Source organism: Centrocercus urophasianus, unplaced genomic scaffold, assembly GCF_019232065.1.
Source record: "Centrocercus urophasianus isolate 14NV4802_14NV808 unplaced genomic scaffold, USGS_Curo_1.0 seq_37, whole genome shotgun sequence".
NCBI classification, from domain to species: Eukaryota; Metazoa; Chordata; class Aves; order Galliformes; family Phasianidae; genus Centrocercus; species Centrocercus urophasianus.
Genome location: NW_024884944.1, coordinates 864071 through 882188, shown reverse-complemented (window position 1 = coordinate 882188; position 18118 = coordinate 864071). Strand labels below are relative to the sequence as shown.

The 18118-nt window shown below is 49.5% G+C and overlaps 1 protein-coding gene across 4 annotated transcripts in view; it reads left to right on the top strand.

Moving 5' to 3' along the window:
- Positions 1-15659, top strand: part of ETS1 (ETS proto-oncogene 1, transcription factor) — a 64917-nt gene extending 49258 nt beyond the window's left edge. For all 4 annotated transcript variants that reach the window (XM_042831985.1, XM_042831987.1, XM_042831986.1 and 1 more), the window contains 5 exons: positions 1911-1988; positions 2113-2361; positions 5226-5486; positions 14074-14192; positions 14989-15659. In XM_042831985.1, coding sequence (XP_042687919.1) covers positions 1911-1988; positions 2113-2361; positions 5226-5486; positions 14074-14192; positions 14989-15204 — 923 coding nt within the window. In that variant the 3' untranslated portion in view covers positions 15205-15659. The remainder of the gene's footprint in view (positions 1-1910; positions 1989-2112; positions 2362-5225; positions 5487-14073; positions 14193-14988) is intronic.
- The last annotated feature ends 2459 nt before the right edge of the window (positions 15660-18118 follow it).

Here is an 18118-nt window from a genome sequence, read left to right as displayed (position 1 = left end):
AGCTCTGGGAACCAAGAAATCCCCATTCTGTGTTCAGCTTTGTTACTGACTTCATCACTTCTTGCTTAAGTCGTCTGAGCCATAGCTTGGATGGTGGGTTCTTTACACATCTCCCAGAGGGGCAATATGTATGAAGTATTTGGAGAGTAACTGAGGAGAGCTTCCAAGAAATAACCAGCTTCACTCCAAGGATTAATTCCTCTTCCCTGAAAGTCATGAGACTCATTGTACTGGTCTCATATCTTCAGGCCCAGTCAAATCCAGGTTCTGTTGTGCTGGTGTTGTACAACATCTCTCCCTGTGTGAGATGAGATGTTTCTCTCTGCTTTGCAGCTGAAGATGTGAAGCATGAAGGGATCACCATTCCCATAGGTTCACCTATAGAGCCATACTAAGGGTGAGCCCACAGGGTCCTCTCGCCAATCCCCACTTCTGGCACCCATCACCTGGTCACCTGCCATCATCACCCAGATCTGGTGATGCTGAGGGTGGTGGCTAACCCCGACGTGCCTGCCATTACCTGTGGTGGTGTGACTGCTGGAGTGGGGTCGTGCTGGGACAGACTGTGACCCTGCTGTCCTCCTGCTAACACTCCTCCCCTTGTGAGCTCTTTCTGAGGGAGTGACTCACGGACCACAGCCTGCTCAGGGTTTAAAAATGGCAGCAGATGGGCGACTTTTCCCTGCATGGATTTGGGTATTTTCGGGCCTATTTTTCCAAATTTCTTCCTAAAATAGCTTCTTCAGTTACCAGCAGTCAGCAGTGCACTCCGCTTGACTGTAAGCATAGCTGAAGGTTGCTCTCTTTCCCTGTGGTCACCCTCCCTGCCCCTTGGCAGACTCCATGGGGAGAAAAAGAGCATTTCTCATTAGGTCTCTCTGTTTGCACAAAACCTCCTTTTGTTGGATGATATTTTCCACCCCTGCAATCCCCAGGAGAGAGGGCCAAAATTAGGCTCCTTGCAAACGAACGTGCATTATCTTCAGTTTGCTTCTTTATAGCCTCAGCAGAAATAAATATAACCCAGAGTTGTTAGTGCATTTTATTTTTGCTACCCTCTGCAAAGAAAAAAAAAAATCTCCCATGCTGCTATCGCTGCCCGCGTGCCATACTGGAACGAGTAAGGTGTTATTGGAAAAACTGGTCAGGAGGAGCAGTGTGGCTTTTAGGTGGGAAAGCAAAGTCAGTGCTGAGGCTGGGAGCAGGAAAGCGCTCAGAAAGAGCAGTGGAAAATGGGCAGTCTGCTTTGATGTGATGCTTGCTTGTTTCCAGTGAACCACGCCTATAGAAAGGTCAACATTTGTGGTGCTGCCCATACGTAGTCTGAGCAGTGTGTGTTAGGGCTGGTTAAAGGAGAGGATGGCGAAGCTTTGAGTTGGGATCCTCTGCCTCCATAAGGTGAAAGGTGCTGTGTGCACGGGAAGGTAGCTTTAATTTAATATCGTAGGGGCTGGTTTTGGTCTGCATTACCCACTGACTTACATCTACCTGGCCTAAAAATAGAGAGTTTTCCAGGACAACAGCTGTCCTTGAACGGTGGTCTTTTTCATAAAACCATACATGTAACCAAGTGAAGCAATTTTGTAAAGAAAGAAACTGATGAAATAAAGGATGCAAGGAAATTATGTAACAAGCATTGCAGAACCACCTGGAGCCGTGGATAGAGAGAACTGTTAGTTTGTTTTGTTTAAATTTGTGCGTCTGCAGCAACAGTTCCCAAAGGAGACTGAATGTATCAAGCATGTGTTTCAGTGGCATATCAGCTCTTAACTGCACGTTTCCTTTGAGCGGCCCAATTTAACCCAGGCAGGAGACCTTTAGGACGTTTAGACCTCTGTGTGTTACAGCATGCTTTGCAAAGCTTGGTACGTCTATGGGCATGTGACAGCTGCTTCCTTTTCTCTTTGCAGAAGAGGCAAAACCGTACCCAGCAAATGGAGTGAATGCAGCGTATCCAGAATCCCGCTATACTTCAGACTACTTCATTAGTAAGTCCCAGTTATTGTTATCATTACTGTGCTTCCAGGCATAGAAGGGCCACCTCCTACAGGTGTCTCTGCATCATACGAGGATTGCTTGCTTTGCTTTCTGAGCCTCTCATCCTGCCGCCAGGTTATGGCATTGAGCACGCACAGTGCGTGCCTCCCTCCGAGTTCTCCGAGCCCAGCTTCATCACAGAGTCCTACCAGACCCTCCATCCCATCAGCTCGGAAGAGCTTCTGTCCCTCAAGTACGAGAACGACTATCCCTCAGTCATCCTGCGTGACCCCGTCCAGACGGACTCCCTGCAGACAGATTACTTCACGATCAAACAGGAGGTGGTGACGCCGGACAACATGTGCATGGGACGTGCCAGTCGAGGTATGGTTGGGCATCTCTCATGGTTTGCTTGAGTTCTTGCTGTCTCTGCTTACATGAACATGAGTGCTGCCTTCCCTTCTGCAGGAGATGGTCCTTCATGAGGATCAAAGCCAACAGGGAGCCGTGCGATACCAGTAATGAAGCTGTTTCCCAACATGTGTCATTTCTGGAGTTGAATTCCCCTAGAGTTTCTCTGAAGGCTTTGAACCTTTCCTGCCTTTCTTTCTGGGGAAAACAAGAAGGTTTTTCTCTTCTCCACTCCGCCGCTTGCTTTTGCATCTGTAAAAATGTGGCATTTCTTGCCCTGCACTTTGATATCAAACTTGAGTGAAGCTGAAATGTGCTTTTTGGTTATTAGGGAGGACAGACTGCTCTGTGGTTGTAGAAATCTCACTTTCCTAGAAAATAAGGCAAAAAAAAACCAACCCACAAATCCTTCACAAGTTCTCATTAGGAATTACTCTCTACAGCTCTGGAAGTTTTTACACTCGATGATCCAAACTCTTTTCCATTACCTCCATTGATTTTGATGGCTATTTGCTTGAACTGGTGATCTGTCCCATTGAAGCCAACTCTTTTCTATCATTCCTTCATCTGTGTCTTTCACTCTTCTTGGACTTTTCCTTAACACAGGTGATTTCCTACGAATTCTCATTGAAATGCAATGACTCGGGGATGCTTTTGCAATTGTATTTTGAGTGTGTACCTACAAAAAGCCTAAAAAGGCTCCAGGGAGTGAAGAAGGAGCCCTTCACCCAGCACTGGGGTCCAAAGGCCCTGGCATTAGCTAATGCTACTGATTGCTGTCGAAGAAGTGCAGCACATCGTGGATATGCTCACACTGGCACTACGTATAAGCAATGTAGAATGGCCTTCGGGTGGCATAAATCCTCCCAGAGTGCTATAAGGAAGCTTTAACGTAAACCAGAGTCCAGCTTATTTATATTTACAGACATTTCCACCTCCCACTCTATTATAAGGTTAATCATTCGTGAAGTCAAGCACTTAAGGAAGAGAGACATTAGGGTGAAGATTTTCCAGACAGTCGCACTTTGCCTTGCTTTGTGTGGGCATTAGAAGTTGATTTTGTGGTTCCAAGAGAGGTTTTTCTGTCTGCCTTATCAGTGAAGGTGTCTGGTTGGAAAACAGGGCTGTCAAACTCCTTAACAAATTTCTCCTGAGTAGGTGCAAGGCATGGTTTGCAAAGGCTCACAGCTAGGTCAAATTTGGGTGAATTTTCAATGAAATGACAGAAGTCATGGCTCTAATGCTGAAGCTGTTCATCTGGCAGATTGCTAATTCTTTATCTAGAAGAGCTTGTGCCCTGGTATTTCCCAGAGAAGTGGTTATACCAATGAAGGAACTTGCACAGAACTGTGATATTTTCCCCTCCCAGGATTCAGGAATTGGTCGAAGCGCATTTTGTAAGTTCTCAAAAAACAAAAAAGAAGACAACAAAAAAAAGAATTTGAAGTGTGGATATCGCCAGGAGAATCATTTTGTAACTTGGACTCTCTAGCAGTAACTAACAAGGTATCCAAGGGGGAATGATGGATGTCAGGCTGCACTGAGTCTCATGAAGTCATGTGAAGGAGAAGCTGGGTCTAAACTGGAAATCCCAGCTTGTAAGACCAGCTCATTTGCTTGAAGATGGAGCATCTCTGTGGGATGAAGAGGGAGATGCCTGTTGCTGAGGCCAGCAGTCAGGGCAGAGCTGCCTTTTTGGCATATCTCCACACCCACGGTAGTTGTGTCTTTTTGCAGCAAGTGCTCTTCGAACTACAACACAACAACGATCTGCGGGAGCGTGCCAGCGTCCTTCCACGATCCCGTTCCCCTGTGATTTACTATCTGGGCCCAAGCTGCGGGTAGCTCTGCCAATGGAAATTTCTCCAGGAGTTCTTGCACAATCCCAGCAGCTGTTTTTAGCCCGGTTTGGGAAGTTAGTGAACTTGAATGATCCTGTTATGCTCTCAGTTTGTCAGTAAAGATGTTGAGCAATCGGCAGCGTGAGGGAGATCAGAGAGAGCAATTTCAGTTTGTTCTTTGTATCCTTTTTTAGCTCACTGCTTTAAGTACACAGGGTATACTTGTGCCGTTCCTAGTGGGTGTAAATCAGCATGGTGCTGCTGAGGATCTGGCCTCTCAAGTTCTGGTCTTTACTAAAAATACCCTGGAGAGTAGTCTTGATACAACCCAGCTGTGCTCACCTTACCAGAACTGGAAAAATAGCTGTTTGAGCTCTCAGACTTTTGCTCCCTTCCTCCATCAAATCGCTGCTGTTTGGGGATTTGGGGGTGGAAGTCGACTGTAACATATGGCAATAAAAGGCTGCTCTGGAGTTTTGTAGGAAACATGAAAAGCAAAGAAGCCGGGTGTCCAGTGCCCTTAATAAGCCTGAGCAGTGCTTACATAGGACTGGCAGTTATAATATGGCAATCACTGCAGACCCGTATCTTTCTGCAGCAAGAAACCTTGGAGGGCCCATGTTTAGGCCCTGAATATCTGTCTAAAGTGGATTATTTCTCTGCCGTTGCCTTTTGGAAACAGAGGACAGTTTTCAGTAGGCCCCAGGCACCTGTCTTTGGTAGAGAGTCAAGGCTCTGGGTTTTTTTCCCTAATTCTGCCTGCCTTGCTCTGCTGCCTGATTTCTAGGGCTCAGAGAGCCCTGCTCTTGAATTACAAAGGTAACAAAGATATCCTTGTTTCAGGGCTTGGATTTGAGTTGCATGGTGAGACACAGCCCGATAGCAATGTCTGGCTGCCTTGTTGCAGGCAAGCAAAGCATCCTTCTCATGACCACATTGACTGAGAGCATCCCTATGTCGGCCAGGCACCTCTCACATTGCCTTCCTTCTCACCAGGTAAACTGGGTGGCCAGGACTCCTTTGAGAGCATAGAGAGCTACGACAGCTGCGACCGCCTGACGCAGTCCTGGAGCAGCCAGTCCTCCTTCCAGAGCCTGCAGCGCGTCCCCTCCTACGATAGCTTTGACTCGGAGGACTACCCCACCGCCCTGCCCAACCACAAGCCCAAGGGCACCTTCAAGGACTATGTTCGAGATCGGGCTGACATGAACAAGGACAAGCCTGTCATTCCTGCCGCTGCCCTCGCCGGCTACACAGGTAGGGTCGCGGTCCCTGGAAAGCAGCTCTGTGCTCTGCACTTCATGGAGAGCCTCTGAGTCAGGAGAGGGCAGAGCCTCCAGGGTCTCTGGGTTGCTCTGAGTGAGGGTTTAGGGGGTCAGCCCAAGGCTTTGGGAGCAGGTATTCCGACCCTCATGTAGGATCTGAGCACTGGGCACTTGTGTGTTGTTTAAGCTGGATGCCTCCTTGTTGACTTTGGTAGGAGCTGGAGTCTGGTGAGCTTTGTTGAGAACTCAAAGAGAGCCCTGGTTTCCCCACTGCCACTTTCATGCAGTGCACTGGCCTCTTGCTTGTGGTTTCCCACTTCAGGCAGGACTGGCTGTGTTTCAGCATTGCTATGCATGATGCAGAATGATCTTATCCCCTTGCAGCAGGGAGGAAGGAACTTTGTTTTGCTTTTTGTGCTGGTGCGAGACAGGGATGGGATACTGCCAAAGTAGATCCAAGCATTTTCCATTCCCTGCAATGAGAGAGATGAGAAGGTGATAGACCATGGGAACTTTGTGTTTTTACATGATAGTCCCCCCTGCAATCTGGCCACCTCCTTTTTTCATGGAGAGAAACATGGGATCAGGCTTCAAGCCAATGTCGAGGTAATCCTTTCCAATCGTTCTGTGCTATGTCATTTCCCTGTAAGACAGGTAATGTTTGCAGGGCAGCCTTCTGCCTGCTCCTTCCCTGGTTCACACTGATCCCTCCTTCTCAGCTGGTAGCAGCTGTGGCCCAGAGGAGCCAAGCAGTGGAAATAGCTGTGCAGATAAAAATCATCAAAAGGTTCAGAGCAGATCCTGACATGTGACTGTCCCTGAAATCTCCTCCCACACACAGCTCATCTTCAGGCTGAGACTGAGTTTTTGTTGGGGGTAAATGCAGAGGGGAGGAGAGGTGGAGAGATAATTTTAGGATGTGTAAAAAAGGAAGTGGTTTGTTGCTACAGCTTTAGTTAGAAAGAAAGCTCAACTCGGCCTTGCTGAATGAGCCTGTTTTGAGCAGGTCTATGCAAAATAAAAGTGTGCTCTGCCATTCCTGAATGGCTTTTGCTGGGGGCTGTGGTGGGGAGAGGCGTGAGTGGTAGGAGGGGCTCTGCCCCAGCCACAGAAGTTGGAGTTCCTAAGAGAAGAGCCCAGGAGTGCCACTTGCATTCCTTTTTCCTCTTTTCCTCTGATAACACCTTTCACTGGGGCTGTGGAAGCGTGCAGGGCACCCATCACCTGGGAAGGAGCTTGGCTGCTGGGGTCGGAAGTTTCCCTCCACGTTTGCTATTGCTCATGGAAGCGGAGAGGCTGCACTCCCAGCTCCCTCTGCAGCGAGGAACCAAAGCTGGGGCTGGACCCGGTGCTTGGCCAAGGAGCTTAGCACCCCAAAGTGTGTCCTTGGGCTTTTGCCACAGGGAAAGTGAGGCTTTGGTTTATGCAGTGCCAGAGCACACTTCCAAATGCTTTTCTCTGCATAACTTTTTCCCTTGCCTCGTTTCAAAGCCTGCTTTGAGCTGGGAAGATAATCCCCTGGCCCACGCACTCTGACATGATCAATAAGTTTTTTCATTGCTTTACTTGAAAAACTTTAAACAGAGGAAAATTAGAGGTTTCCAGGAACACCAATCACTTGGAAATCCTTCGGTCAGAGCACCTCTTTCTCCAGAGGCTGCTGAGTAGTTATTCAGAGCTGAAACTGCCCCTGCCTGCATTTACCATGGGGAAGGATCTTTGGACTGACAAGCTTTACAAATGTGTGACTCTAGGAATGTCCTCCATCCCTTTTTAATGTCTACTGACCTGTCAGCACCTCATATTTCCTGTGTAGAGGGAGCCTAGCATGGGTGCAAGGCGAAGCCAGGTTGTTCTGAAAGCAGGTCACAGTGAGAGCGAGTGAGAACATGTTGTATGACGAATTGTAGGAGAACTTGGCCCTCTCGAAACTGTTCTGCAGTAGTTTATTTCTGGGAAGAAATAAAAAAAAGTAAGGCTGGCCATGGAGAAGTGAGGACCTCTCATTGGCCAGCTGAGAAGGGACGGTGGGGACTCTCAGACAGAAGTCCTGGCTTCTTGTTTTTGCTTTGCTTTACTTTTACTTTACTCAGGGGAGGAAGTGCTATCTGGTGGTTAGAGCTGAGGAACTCGAAGCCTGAGCTCTCTACAGCTCTGCTGAGGAGGTGGAGACTCCAAAAGAGCAGAGCAGGGGACTGCCAGCCCATGGCCCCACAGCTTTCCATCTCTCACCCAGAGCATTCCTGGAGCACGCACCCAACACTGGCACCCCATCACCAGCCAGTGCAGCGCCCAGCAGACGTGCCAAGGTGGGTGTGGAATACCACATCCATCACCTTGGGGGCTCGCTGGGTTTGTGTTAGGAACCTGCCCATATTACTTGGCTCTGTCAGCATGGACCTGTTTTGCTGGTGGCCCTGGGAGGTGGCACAGCCTTATCACAGCTGTGGCAATCTCTGATGATATCTGCCCCGGGAGGCGCGTGCTGCGCTGAGGAGGTGCATTTTGACGGAAGCGCCATTTGTGTTTGATGTGTTCCTCACACAGCTCACAAGCAGCTTTTCAGAGCTGCTTTATCTGCCCCCACATCTTGACCTAATTTAACAAGTTGCCATGGTTGCTCAGATAGAAATTGATGCAATTTTCTTATCTTTTTTTTTGAAGGAGAAATGTAACTGCTCCGGAGTTAGTAAACTACAGTTTCCATAGCTGCAGGGAAGGATGTCCATGGACACCTTTTTGGGGGCAAGCTCTCTGGAGTTTGGCCAAGTCGAGCCTTACTATAAGCCAGGTCTTATTCCTTTTTGAAATGACCTAGGAAATGAAGGCAGAATGCAAACCTTAAAATTGGACAAGCGTCAGGATGTGTCTGCTCTGCAGGCAGGTGTGAGATCTCACACTGAGTTATCTGAGTGAGCACTGAGCTCCTCAGCACAGCGTTTGGTGCGGGTGAGTGCCTCATTCTGGCTGCATGAGCCCTCATCCTGAACTCAGCTGTGCCAAATGGAGCTCTGTGCCACCCGCGGGGCTGCATTGCTGGATCCCACGAGCTGCCAGCCTCTGTGGGTACCACAGCAACCTGCATCCTTCCTGAGAGCAAACACTGTGTGAATGAGTACCACTGGGCTGTAGCAGAGCAGCGTGCTGCCCATGCTGTGGGCCTGACCACACTGATCTTCAGCCTTTTTGCTCTATATTTATTTTCCACTGCTCTGACCTACTTCTGGCCTTCAGCTTCCAGCCTGCTGACCTCCCACTGGTGCAGGTCCAGCAAAGATTCAGACCCTGTGCTGCTCCAGGCTGAATTGCTTTTGGCTTTTCTTGAGCACCCCAAAGCACCTGCATGAGTTCATAGCCAAGCTGCGGTGTTTGCTTTGTGGCACAAAGGACCTCAGCACCATCTGAGTGAGCCGGGGCTTTCCGTCTCACAGCATTGCCTGCAGCACTGAGCTGTGATGCACTGAGCCTCTGATCCTCAGAGCTGAAGCAGCAGAGCACAGCGATTCCCCGTGGGCCTGGTGGGGGGAGGGAGGAGAAAGGGATGAGCAGGGTGAGATGACTGCAAAGCACACCTTGACGCCTTGACTGCAAGGCCTGGGTTGCCTTTGTAAGTTGTCCTTTCTTATGGGGCAAGTTAGGAAGTTTCTGAACTCTTCACAGGCAATCTCAGCACTGAAGGAGTTAATGTCCTTGCCCCAGCTAGTATCACACACACCCTGACTGTCTCTGACTGTCTCTCTTAGCGACAGATTGATGCTATCTTCATTATCGCTCTGCCCTTAGAGAAGACAGAAGCAGTGCAGGGATGAGATGCTATCTCCTGAGCACCCAGCACCGCTTCTGTACAGCTAACGGTTGTGCCCTGGATCCAGCTCTGAGGGTTGCTATCAGCATTCATGGCACTGTATTGATATTGGCTCAAATGTGCCCCGTGAACCCATCCACCCCATCCAGACCATCTGTGGTGCAGATGAAGACGTGCCTTCGACAGCCTCCGTTTCTGCGCGATGCTTATCAGTGAGACAGAAGTGAAAGCACACAGCTGCTGTTTTGCAAGAAAGTTGATGCCAAAGAAAGTGGGTGTCTTTCAAGAGAGTTTGTGTGCTGCTTCTTCCCCTCCTCTTACTATGCTGCTGGCCTTCAGCTTCCAGCCTGTGATCTCCCAGATTTGGGCATGCAAAACACACCAGCATGACCCTGCCATGCTCCGGACATGTGGGTGTCTGTCCTTGGCATCCAGATCCTGTGCAGTTGCTTTTCTAGAATCAGCATCTTTCCTCCCTGCATCCTGCCTTTATGAGCGTTTGTAGCTGTTGGTATCTTGGTTTAGGGGAGTTTGGAGATGTAGCATGAGATGCAGGAGATGGTGCTCATTCACTAACTTTGAGTCCCGTGCTTTGCCAGCCTTTGTGGGGTGACTTTGTGTCACCAGCAGCGTCTCCTGCTGCAGCATCGTGTTGCAGAGTGGGGAGCTGCAGGGTGGGTTGTGGGGCTGCTTCAGTGCTCCTGCCCCACCTGCCAGACGTGTGCAAATGACAGTGAAATCAGCCCCACGCTACGCTGCCCGAGCGTGACAGCAGCTCTGCTCTGCCCAGCAGCCTGGAGGGGATGGCAGAACAGCAGTGGAGGGGCTGCTCTGCAAGCAGCACAAAAACCACGTGGCAAGAAGTGGCTTTTTGGGTCTTTCCCCTCTCTGATCACTTTTTGGAGATGTTTCCATCTGTAATTCAGTGTCCTGCTGCCTGCACAAATCAAGCCCTTGGTGATGGTGTGGCTGCACCAGGCTGGGTAAGGGATGTGGGGAGGCAAGGCATGCAGTGATGGTTCCACAATCCCAACACAGCAGTGGGATTCTTGGACTCCAGTGCCTGCAATGCCGCTGATGGGGTTTGTGTAGGGTGGGTACGTCACCAAAGCGAGGGCTGTTTTGGAGATGTTGCTATGTCCAATTGTTTAGTTTGGTGTGAACCACAAACCACAGAGTGAACAGCATAGGTGCCTTTTTTTTTCGTTCTTTTTTTTTTTTAAGCTTTTTTTGTTGTTGTTGTTTTATTTTTCTTCTTTCGAACAGAGGCTGTTGAGAGGGGTGAGGGTGTGAAACAAGCTTGAGAGACAGTGGGAGTGACGCACTGAGGGCTGGGCACTGTGCCTGCACAGGCAGTGGGGTATTGCTGGCATCACCACACTGGTGGCAGTGCCCACTGGGGTGTGCTGAAGCAGAAAACCTGAATGAATGTTGGAGACTGGGCATTTTGGTATAAAACCACCTCTGGAACCACAGGGTGGGAAGTCAGCAGGGGATCTCCAGTCCTACCCAAAGCACATGGAGCAGGAATGGGGATCTCCAGCCCTATCCCGGGCAGGACGGTGTAAGGATGGTGTGACACCAAACCCAGTGCCCTGGTGTGACACCACTCAGCCAGAATAGAGGCCTGCTGTCATCTGGCACAAGAAGCATATTTTCCCCCTGACGTTGGAGAATTCCTGTGCAGTGACAGGCCCCAGCAGCCCAGCTGAAGGACCCTCTTCAGTAGTACCGAGGCAAGACAGGGTCCCCATTGTGGCCCAATGGGCAGCCAGCCCCTCAGGCGGGTTCTATTCTGCACAGCTCCTGTGGGGACAATGAGGCTGGGTGCTTTGGTGTGGGAAATCCCTGGGAGCATGCAGTGGGACCAGCACCATAAAGGGGGGCTTGTGTCCTTGCACCCCATGCTTGGGGCTGCAGGGGTACTCCAGCGGTCCAGAGTGATCTGGACCAGATGTCTCAGTGGGTATTTCCTGCAGTGGAAGGGGATGAGAGGAAGGCAACGAGGGGCAGGGCGCAGAGACAAGCCCAGCAGCGTCACACCCCAGTAGTGCTGGGGATGTGTTGCAGGTGGGTGGACATCTCTGTACAAGTTGAATGTCACAGAGAAACCTTTTAGCTCCTTGCTTTGCATGAAAAGTGTGCAAAAGGAATTAATTTCAGCTCTGATTACAGCTGTTTCTTCCAAGTAGACCATACACAGTCCTCCCCAGCACCTGTGTTTTCTCTTCCCCTTATTCCTGTGGTCTCCCCATGCTGTTTGGGCCCTACTGGCTTGCACACGTGCTGGCTTTGATTCCTGCCATGTGCAGTGCCTGCCTTGCTTCACCATCGTGCCCCATGTGCTGGGCCTCTGCTCCTTCCCCTCCGGCAGGGTGTGTTTATAGGAGCTGAGACATGCCTGCGAGCTGTGTGGTAAACACATTCTTGACATAATTGCTTGTCCAACAACAGAGGAATTTGGGGTTTTACGCGAGTCCTGCGGGCAGCTAGGAATAGACCTTGGGAATCCCTCTTGCAAGGCACAAGTCGCCGGATGACACCGCTTTCTTCAAAATCCCCAAATAACCATTTGAGCAGCTCCTAGTGCTGCAGGAAGGAGCCTACCTCGTTTGCTGCAAGTGGGTGATAAACTGCTGGGTTTTCCAGCACCACCCTGTGCCAGCTGGCAGCTGAGTGGCAAGCATGGAACGTGAGCTGTGCTGGCCCCTGGCTCAGGAATGGTGACACTTCTTGCATCATGTCCCCAAAGCCTTGAAAATCACACACAGGTAGTTAGAAGGCAGTCACCTAGAACCTAGTATCCAAACAATAGCTTTCCATGTGTTTTATTCTGGGGAAGGAGTAAAAAGTTCTTCTTTGTCTAGGCAGCGTGGTGAATCTGGCTGTGCTGCAATTTTGTGTCCCAGCACTGTTGGTCTGCTTTGGGCACCGGTTGCTCTCCTATGTGTGTAAAGCATTGGTATAAAGTCGGATGGGACTAGAGAATTGGTCCCTTCCTGTACTCACTTGTCCTGCTCCGTGCAGCCTGGAGCACCCACTTGCACAGTGATTCCCCTGTGCACAAAGCCTGGTGTGGGCCATGATCTCAAGATGTGGGGCTGATTTGGGCCAGGCTTTGGCTTTTCTGTTTCAGATGAGAGGTGAAGGCGCGATCTGAATTTCCTCCCTCACTTCGCTGCAGGTAATGCAGTGCAGCTCTGGCCCCATCCCTCTCAGAGGCTTGGTGTCTTGGCAAGCTCCTGCTGAGGACATGGGGCTGCAGCATCTCTACCAAACGTCTTCTTCTCATTTATGTCTGGGGCAATGCAGTGAGCCGTCTGTTTTGTCCTGGGCTGGATAGAGACAGGGGATGAGATGAGACAGCAGGGATGAGATGCTCCTTTGTGCTGCATGGTTTGGGAGGAGATCCCACAAAACCTGGAGCAATTCCTTGGGATTTCTCTCTGATTCCCCTCTGGGGAGGGCTGGATTGGGCGCAGTGATTCCCCAGCCCTGATGCTCCTGTCCCAGAGCCAGCTCTGTCATTTCCTGCTTGCCAGCAGCCCGTCTGCTTTGAGTCATTTGAAATGCTGTGGATTAGGGGGAACACCCCTCTCCTCCCTCCGTGCGTTATCCCACAGCCGCAGCTCTGACAGCCTCCATTGTCATTCATGGAAACAGGCTGCACTCCATCTCTTTATTCTGAGGAAATAACTTTTTTTCCCTGCTTGAAGCTTTTGCTCACTGCTGTCAGCACCGGGTTTGCCCCGTCCTGCCTGCCATCCTCATCCAGACTGCACAGTTTTTCAGGGGTGATAAATCATTTCCTCTAACCTCTGGCTCTGTTTATGACTGTTATTGTCATTATTATTGCTGAGATTTTCTAAGCTCCGTTTACAACATGTCAAAATCTCTCCCAGAGCTAAGCGCAGTGTTTTGGGTGTGGCCACATTTAAAGTTGCTCATCAAAGAGTTTTGGCTTGAGGGCTTCTCCTCTACCTTTGATTGGGACACAACTGCAAAGAAGAGATAATTCTTACATCATTCCACACACACCATGAATCCAGCCAAAACCAGGCTGCGAAGCCGCAGTCTCCCTGCAGTGCACCAGCTGCTGCTCGTTAGGTGTGTTGAGCTCAGCGCCGCGAGACAAATTGCTGTTGGCCAAAATTAGCACCCAAACCAAAATGGGAGACGTGGAGATAAAAAGAGAGGCTGAACATCCACAGCGAGGGATGCTCTTGCCTCTCCGGCTGCTCTGGTGGAAGCAGAGCTCTGCCAAACCCTGCAGCTCCTGCCCATCTCTGTGAGCTGCAGCAACACGCCCTGGAGAGAGGCCAAATAATTTTCATACCTGGGTCCCCTTTATCTCCATAAACAGGCACAGAGCAAAGAGTCAAGGTTGGGAAGCAGAAGTCTGCCGGAGTTCACGCAATGGCCAGGAGCTTTTTGGCACACAGGGGATGGTGGTGCTCTCGTGCCAAGGCAGCACTGCTGGCTGTTTGGGTGCCAGAAAAATAATCCTATTTATGTAACTCGGAGTGAAGCATTCCAGTGTGCAAGTATTCAGCTCTGACTGCAGATTGGAAGCTCTTTTACCTGCAGGATTTAACTGCCAGATTGTCTGAGGTCTTACCCTGCAGCCATTGATGCTTTTCTTTTTTTATTGGCAGAAGGTTTTACTGTTTTTGCGGTGAGCACCATTTGCATGTGAACCCCCCCACCCTGGACTGGGATGGAAGGGGCTGTGATTTGCTGGCACTGATGTTTTGTGTTTCCTTTGTCTTTCCAGGCAGTGGACCCATCCAACTGTGGCAATTCCTGCTGGAGCTGCTCACTGACAAATCCTGTCAGTCCTTCATCAGCTGGACGGGCGATGGCTGGGAGTTCAAACTTTCTGATCCAGATGAGGTAAAGTACCACAGCCCAAACACTGCTGAAATATTTAAGATAACTTGCATCTTTGTCCTTTGTAGAATCACAGAATAACTACGGTTGGGAAAGACCTCTCTGATCCCAATCCATCCCAGCCCACCCCACCGTGCCCACCGACCATCTCCCCACATGCCACATCCCCATGGTTCTGGTGTAGCCCCCCCACACCCTGGGCAGCTGTGCCAGTGCAGCACTGCTCTTTTGGAGAATAAATTGTTCCTAATATACAACCTGAAACTCCCCTGGTACAGCTTGAGGGCGTTCGTGGTTGAGATTAGGACAGGCCTGTTGTTCTGGTCTTCTGTAGGGGAATGCAGTGAATTGAAGCCCAGCTAAAGTCTTGTTAAAAATTGGGCTGAAGTTGTGTAGGAAGCAATAACTCATGCTCAGAGTTAGTGAGAAGCTGAAACATTGTAGAGAAAGGCACAGTGACAGATGTGTGCAGCTGAGAGTTGAGGCTTCCCATTGATTATCACAGAGCCATAGCATCGTAAAAAACTGGGATAGACCACTGAGACCTTGTAGTCCAACTGTTGAGCTTTCATCGCCACGATCATTAAACCTTGTCCCATTCCCCATGTATGGGGTATCCGTTACCTTACCTGACTTCTGTGTCCTCATGGAGTCCTTCTCTGTGCTCTGCTGTTGAACACTTCGGTTTTCCCAAGCTTTAATGGTTTTCATGTGTCCAAGGGCTGCCCATTCAAGCCAGAAAGCCTTCTCTCATCCCTATGTCGTCCATCCCCTCTGATTCTCCTTACCCCTCTCCTAGGTGGCCAGGCGGTGGGGCAAGAGGAAAAACAAGCCCAAGATGAACTATGAGAAGCTGAGCCGTGGTCTGCGTTACTATTATGACAAGAACATCATCCACAAGACGGCCGGCAAGCGCTACGTCTATCGCTTCGTCTGCGACCTGCAGAGCCTGCTGGGCTACACGCCGGAGGAGCTGCACGCCATGCTGGACGTCAAGCCGGATGCTGACGAGTGAATTCTGAAGAGCTTATGGGACTTCATCTTTTTTTTTTTTTTGCTTTTTTTCGTTATTTTTTTTTTTGTTGTTAGAGAGCAACTCAGATTTGATGCTTGGAGGATGTTGGGAGAGAGGGTGGCGGGTGAGTCGAACTTCTGGTTGGAATAACCTTAAAAGTTTGGTTCGGAGAAGGATGAGCCTTTGTTTGCTGAGAGCTCCAGGACAGGTTTCTTTGGGTAAGATTCTGAGTTTTAAGAAAGCCAGAACAATGTAGCTCACTTTAAAAAGGAAAAAAGAAAAAAAAAAAAAAGAAAAAAAAAAGAAAAAAAGCAAACAGAAAAACCTCCCCATCCCTCACTGGTTAGAAAAAATATTAACAAACCCTTTGGCTTTTGTGCTATTGGCACAACAAACTGACAGTTGAGGAAATGACAGTATTCCTAAGGATTTGAGGGCTTAAAACTTGCTTTTTTTTGGGGGGGGGAGGGGGGGAGAGGGGGGGGGAAAACAAAAGTGGGGGAAACTTCCTGCTTTTGGGAGGGGCAATATAGGAAAAAGCCCAAGAACTGTTGTTGTTCTTGTTGCATCGCCTTTCTGTCGATTGTCTTCTTTTATACAAAGGACAGATTTTTTTTCTAGGAGGGATCACGACTCTTTTTTTTTAAAAAAAAAACAACAAAAAATTGTTAAAATTTTATTTTATTAAATTTTGTGCCAGTATTTTTATTTTTTTTTTTTTAAATAGTCTTAAGCTCTAAGATGGTCTCAGTATTGCAATATTGTGTGTGTTTGTTTCTGTTATGCCAGCAGAGTTTTATCACAGTGAGGAAAAAGAGAAAATGGTTTCTGTAGACCCCACAGGAGAAGGGCAGCGCTGCAGTCGGTGCTTTTTGGGTGGGATGTGATGGAGCCTCAGCTCTGCTGCTGCTGGCTGGGGGTCTCTGCTCCCATCCTGAAGCCCTTGCTCTCTGCTCTGCTGTGTGCTGCTAAAGCTGGGTGAGATTTCCAACAGCACCTTTTTGTCGTTGCTGTTCAAAATAAGTCTCTCTCTTCCATCTGCTCCTTGTGTATGCAGTGACTTTCCAAAGCTTACCGAGGTTTTTGCAGTGAAAATGGCTTTTGTGTTTTTCCAAAGGAGTTTTTGCTCCAGGCTGGATGTGGCTCTGGGCAGCCTGGTCCGGTGGTTGGTGACCCTGCACATAGCAGGGGGGCTGAAACTAGATGATCATTGTGGTCCTTTTCAACCCAGGCCATTCTATGATTCTATGAGGAACACTTGGGTGCCTTCAGGAATTTTCTCATTTTTTGGAGAGGAGTGGGGAGAAATCCCTGGATGTAAATGAAAATTGCAGAAGTTGGTGAGGGGAAAAAATCAGGAAAACATTGGAAAACCAAAAGGAAATGTTTCTTCCTTCCTGTTTTGAGCAGCTCCGTCTTTATTGCTGTATGTCTTAACCAGCATGGGCACCAGCAGAAAGGAAATTGGCCTTTGCAAATGGGATCTTTACTGCCCTTTGTGAGCCTGATCTGCAAACCGTGTCAGGGTGTGATTAACATGAAGCTCATGACTGTTGGTGGTGGGGTTGGTGACACATCTCGTGCTTGCCTGAGTGCAGGAGAGCAGCACAATCAGTTCTGAGGGGCTGCTCCTGTGTGCTGATTTTTTTCTACCCCGTTTACCTGCACTGGAGTGAGTCTCACTCTGCTGGGCAAAGACCCTGCAGGGCTGGGCTCAGCGTGGCACTGCAGACTCGGTGGTAAAAATTAACAGTCCTGGAGGTGACCCCAGGGCACAGCCCGTGCAGGTCTGGCTGTGGGATTGGGGTGTTTGCCCCAAAGAGCTGTTGGGCATTTTATTTTTAAAGACAGTATTATGCATTTGAACCAAAAGTAGCTTTTTTTGTGTGTTATTCGTCCATCTGAGTGTCTTGTGCAGCTGCATCCACCCAGAGGCACTGCTAGGAGGAAGAGGAGGGTGGCTTTTGGGAGAGCGGGTGGAGGGGGTGCAGATAGAGGTGTAGGTAAGGGAGGATGTTGGGTACGCTCACAGCGTTGGGGCTACATGTTGTCCCACTGAGCATGTGCAAAAAGTAGTGGGACAGATGGAAAGGAAGGAAAATAGGATGCAAGGACAGTGAAAGGTGCGTGCACCAAAGGAGGGGTGGCCCACTCCTTCACTAACTGCCTGCTGGGAGGTGAAAGGCAGGTGGGGAAAGCAGCTCTGAGCTGGAGGGGAGGGAGGGCAATGTGGGCACTGGGGAGCCTGGGTGGGAACAGGCACGACAGCTTTACCCAGCAGGGACTGGCTCACCGAGGGGCAGAGCCAAGGGTTGCTGCAGCTGCTGGGCAAAGGGGCAAGGAAATGGCACAGAACCAGGTGGCAGTGGATTAGTGAAAGGGCATCCCAGCAGGACATGGTAGCTTTGTAGGGTTTTCAGCACTCGGTAGGATTTTCTTAGGCTTTTGGTGTTGCTCTCTTGCATGCAACTGCAAAGCGTGCTTTGCTTACAGAATCCCCCTTCCAGCCCCACGTGCTGCTACGTGGCTGAGCTCCTGCCTGTGGCATCACACCATGCCTTAGGAAATGCCTCCTGCTTGGCCCTGCTGCAGCTGAAGTGCCTTTTTCAAGCAGAAAACAGGGATAACATTCCACTCTGATGGAAGGAGTCAGAGTTTTGGGTACCAACTCCATCATTCCACCAGGCCAAATCCCTCATCTCCCAGTTTGCTGTTTTCTTCAACTCTTTATTCCCATTCTAGAGACCATCCCAGAGAGGGCTGTGTGCTGTTTATACACTGGAAATGTGAGGATTTGTTTTTGTTTCTTTTTCTTTTTTCTCCCACTTTTGTAATTGCGCATTGACTTTCGGCCATGAAAATTTGGTGAACTCACACACAAGCTGAACCAGCAGGATGTGTTTGAGAGGGAGCT